The sequence below is a fragment of the Coregonus clupeaformis genome, chromosome 4 (assembly GCF_020615455.1).
Source record: "Coregonus clupeaformis isolate EN_2021a chromosome 4, ASM2061545v1, whole genome shotgun sequence".
Taxonomy (NCBI): Eukaryota; Metazoa; Chordata; class Actinopteri; order Salmoniformes; family Salmonidae; genus Coregonus; species Coregonus clupeaformis.
Window position 1 is genome coordinate 21436391 of NC_059195.1, and position 5183 is coordinate 21441573.

The 5183-nt window shown below is 43.6% G+C and overlaps 1 protein-coding gene across 2 annotated transcripts in view; it reads left to right on the top strand.

Annotated features, from left to right (window-relative positions):
• Positions 1-507: 507 nt before the first annotated feature.
• dmtf1 (cyclin D binding myb-like transcription factor 1) overlaps positions 508-5183 on the top strand; it is a 30380-nt gene continuing 25704 nt past the window's right edge. The window contains exons 1-2 of one of the 2 annotated variants that reach the window (XM_045210619.1): positions 508-623; positions 4610-4716. In XM_045210619.1, coding sequence (XP_045066554.1) covers positions 4611-4716 — 106 coding nt within the window. In that variant the 5' untranslated portion in view covers positions 508-623; position 4610. The remainder of the gene's footprint in view (positions 624-4609; positions 4717-5183) is intronic. The other variant, XM_045210618.1, reaches the window with a different exon arrangement.

Here is a 5183-nt window from a genome sequence, read left to right on the forward strand (position 1 = left end):
TCTGGACACCTTGGAACCTCCATCCTACTGCTGCCACACGCCCATGAGGTTGTGAGCAGATCTCTAGAGTTGAACCAAAGCAAAGATTGTCTATTATATTGACAAGATAGTCGATTGACTGCTCTAACAATGAAAATATATGTCCTCAAAGATGGAAGGCAGGTGGGAGGAGGCAAGATCTGGTGGGACCATTCTAGCCAATGAGAGGGCAGATACGTGCCAACAACAGGCCATAGAGAGAGATCGTGACATATTTCGGCCTGAGTAAAACTTCTCACTTTGCCTCTTCCTCTCTGACCAAAGCAACTGTAGAAACTCAGTTTCCCGTCCTTATCTGGCAACCCTCATGCCTTCTCTATCAGAGGGTCGTCACTAGTTAACACAGCCACAAAGTCATACCCCCCCGCCTATTTCTACAATGTATCTTCTTAAAATCTGATTTTAAAACAAACACTGCTAACCATATACCTAACCTTAAATTAAGACTTTTTTTTTGTTCATGAATTTTTACGATTTCGCTTTTGTGGCTGTCTTATCTAGCGGAAACCCCACCAGAGTGGTTCTCCATCCTGGCATTTGCCTCCATCCTGGTCTCTCCGAAGTGCCCGGACCAAAAACAGGAAGTAAGTAACAAAATCAAACGTATAATTCAGTTTCTGCTTGGGGCTCGATGTGGTAAAAGGATAGAGCCAATGAAACGAGCTGCAACATAAACACAACGCAGAATAAAACGCTGAAATGTCGACCCTACTGCGTAGACACCAAGACCTGCAATTTCTGAACTAACATGGCGTCGGAGACTTTTCGTCTTCTTTCATTTAGCTGGCATGCAAGCTAGTTAGCATTATGTGCTATGGCTAACGTTAACTACCAGCACAGGGCCTCCAACCGCTAAAAGCCTGGCTGTGTAAAATATGTATACGTTGCTGCTACTGTTTTATCTATCCTGTTGCCTAGTCACTTTACACCTACCTGTATGTACATATCTACCTCAACTGTTACTATTTATTATCTATCCTGTTGGCTAGTCACTTTACCCCTACCTATATGTACATATCTACCTCAATAACCTCGTACCCCTGCACATTGACTCGGTACTGGTACCCCGTGTATATGGCCAAGTTATCGTTGTTCATTGTGTATTTATTCCTCATTATTTATCCATATTTTTCTCTGCATTGTTGGGAAGGGCCCGTAAGCGTTTCACTGTTAGTCTACACCTGTTGTTTACGAAGCATGTGACAAATAAAAGTTGATTTGATGTTGCCGTTGTTGCAACGACACTATTTTGACCTCGACACAGCTGTAAAAGCCTTACTTAAAGAACGAAGCTAGCTAGCTAAATAATTCGTGTTTTAGCCGAAGTGCATTAGCTAGCAGGTAGCTAGTGCTACTACTACGACTGGGTGCATCTCATTCCTATTAGTTAGTTGGCTTCCTTCACTCGTCTCCTCCTGTCATGCACTGATCAGGGGCTAAACAAGCAACCCTACATGATATCCACAGGCTCAGCTACCCTACATGATATTCACAGGCTCAGCTAGCTACATGATATCCACAGGCTCAGCTAGCTACATGGTATTCACAGGCTCAGCTAGCTACATGATATTCACAGGCTCAGCTAGCTACATGATATTCACAGGCTCAGCTAGCTACATGATATTCACAGGCTCAGCTAGCTACATGATATCCACAGGCTCAGCTAGCTACATGATATTCACAGGCTCAGCTAGCTACATGATATCCACAGGCTCAGCTAGCTACATGGTATTCACAGGCTCAGCTAGCTACATGATATCCACAGGCTCAGCTAGCTACATGATATTCACAGGCTCAGCTAGCTACATGGTATTCACAGGCTCAGCTAGTTACATAGAATTCACAGGCTCAGCTAGCTACATGATATCCACAGGCTCAGCTAGCTACATGGTATTCACAGGCTCAGCTAGTTACATAGAATTCACAGGCTCAGCTAGCTACATGATAGCCACAGGCTCAGCTAGCTACATGATATCCACAGGCTCAGCTAGCTACATGGTATTCACAGGCTCAGCTAGCTACATGATATTCACAGGCCCAGCTAGATACATGCTATTCATAGCTACTCTACATGGTATCCACAGCTAGCTACATGATATTCACAGCTACCCTACATGGTATCCACAGCTACCTGCATGATATTAACAGCTTCCCTACATGATATTCACAGGCACCCTACATGATATTCACAGGCTCAGCTAGCTACATGATATTCACAGGCCCAGCTAGGTACATGATATTCACAGGCTCAGCTAGCTACATGATATTCACAGGCTCAGCTAGCTACATGGTATTCACAGGCTCAGCTAGTTACATAGAATTCACAGGCTCAGCTAGCTACATGATATTCACAGGCTCAGCTAGCTACAGTGGGGAAAAAAAGTATTTAGTCAGCCACCAATTGTGCAAGTTCTCCCACTTAAAAAGATGAGAGAGGCCTGTAATTTTCATCATAGGTACACGTCAACTATGACAGACAAAAGGAGGAAAAAAAATCCAGAAAATCACATTGTAGGATTTTTAATGAATTTATTTGCAAATGATGGTGGAAAATATGTATTTGGTCAATAACAAAAGTTTCTCAATACTTTGTTATATACCCTTTGTTGGCAATGACACAGGTCAAACGTTTTCTGTAAGTCTTCACAAGGTTTTCACACACTGTTGCTGGTATTTTGGCCCATTCCTCCATGCAGATCTCCTCTAGAGCAGTGATGTTTTGGGGCTGTCGCTGGGCAACACAGACTTTCAACTCCCTCCAAAGATTTTCTATGGGGTTGAGATCTGGAGACTGGCTAGGCCACTCCAGGACCTTGAAATGCTTCTTACGAAGCCACTCCTTCGTTTCCCGGGCGGTGTGTTTGAGATCATTGTCATGCTGAAAGACCCAGCCACGTTTCATCTTCAATGCCCTTGCTGATGGAAGGAGGTTTTCACTCAAAATCTCACGATACATGGCCCCATTCATTCTTTCCTTTACACGGATCAGTCGTCCTGGTCCCTTTGCAGAAAAACAGCCCCAAAGCATGATGTTTCCACCCCCCATGCTCCACAGTAGGTATGGTGTTCTTTGGATGCAACTCAGCATTCTTTGTCCTCCAAACACGACAAGTTGAGTTTTTACCAAAAAGTTCTATTTTGGTTGCATCTGACCATATGACATTCTCCCAATCCTCTTCTGGATAATCCAAATGCACTCTAGCAAACTTCAGAAGGGCCTGGACATGTACTGGCTTAAGCAGGGGGACACGTCTTGCACTGCAGGATTTGAGTCCCTGGCGGCATAGTGTGTTACTGATGGTAGGCTTTGTTACTTTGGTCCCAGCTCTCTGCAGGACATTCACTAGGTCCCCCCGTGTTGTTCTGGGATTTTTGCTCACCGTTCTTGTGATCATTTTGACCCCACAGGGTGAGATCTTGCGTGGAGCCCCAGATCGAGGGAGATTATCAGTGGTCTTGTATGTCTTCCATTTCCTAATAATTGCTCCCACAGTTGATTTCTTCAAACCAAGCTGCTTACCTATTGCAGATTCAGTCTTCCCAGCCTGGTGCAGGTCTACAATTTTGTTTCTGGTGTCCTTTGACAGTTCTTTGGTCTTGGCCATAGTGGAGTTTGGAGTGTGACTGTTTGAGGTTGTGGACAGGTGTCTTTTATACTGATAACAAGTTCAAACAGGTGCCATTAATACAGGTAACGTGTGGGGGGACAGAGGAGCCTCTTAAACAAGAAGTTACAGGTCTGTGAGAGCCAGAAATCTTGCTTGTTTGTAGGTGACCAAATACTTATTTTCCACCATAATTTGCAAATAAATTCATTAAAAATCCTACAATGTGATTTTCTGGATTTTTTTTTCTCAATTTGTCTGTCATAGTTGACGTGTACCTATGATGAAAATTACAGGCCTCTCTCATCTTTTTAAGTGGGAGAACTTGCACAATTGGTGGCTGACTAAATACTTTCTTTCCCCACTGTACATGAAATCCACAGGCTCAGCTAGCTACATGATATGCCCAGCTAGCTCTGTAGCTAGTGGTCCTCTGTAGCTCAGCTGGTAGAGCACGGCACTTGTAACGCCAAGGTAGTGGGTTCGATCCCCGGGACCACCCATACACAAAAAAAAAATGTATGCACGCATGACTGTAAGTCGCTTTGGATAAAAGCGTCTGCTAAATGGCATATTATTATTATTATTATTATTATTATTAGCTACATGATATTCACAGGCCCAGCTAGCTACATGATATTCACAGGCCCAGCTAGCTACATGATATTCACAGACTCAGCTAGCTACATGATATCCACAGGCTCAGCTAGCTACATGGTATTCACAGGCTCAGCTAGCTACATGGTATTCACAGGCTCAGGTAGTTACATGGTATTCACAGCTAGTTATATTTGACTCAGTTGAGAGATTCACTGATCCAGATCCTGGTCCTCTTTTTGTCCTATTTGCTTGTGTCCTATTTCCTTGTTGTACTGCCCATCTAAATGTGATAAATTATTATAAATGGCATATCTTTCTTGACATGCATGCTATCAGTGTAGTTGAAGTGTGTGTGTGTGTTTCAGGATGAGCACAGGGGGAGACGAGGACTCAGTGACCCTGGAGTCTGTCAACTCTGTCACGCTCACCCAGGACAGTGACGGCAGTATCATACTACACTGTCCTACGCACGGTAACACACACACACATTATCTTCCACACACACACATTATCTTCCACACACACACATTATCTTCCACACGGTAACACACACACATTATCTTCCACACACACACACACACACACACACACATTATCTTCTACACGGTAACACACACACATTATCTTCCACACACACACACACACACACACACATTATCTTCTACACGGTAACACACACACACACACACACACATTATCTTCCACACGGTAACACACACACACACACATTATCTTCCACACACACACATTATCTTCCACACGGTAACACACACACACACACACACACATTATCTTCTACACGGTAACACACACACACACACACACACATTATCTTCCATACAGTAACACACACATTGGCCGTGTTCGAGAGAATCAAAACCGTGATGTATCATGGGTAAATTGACTGACTGACTGATGTACAAATAATATTGAGTAGCT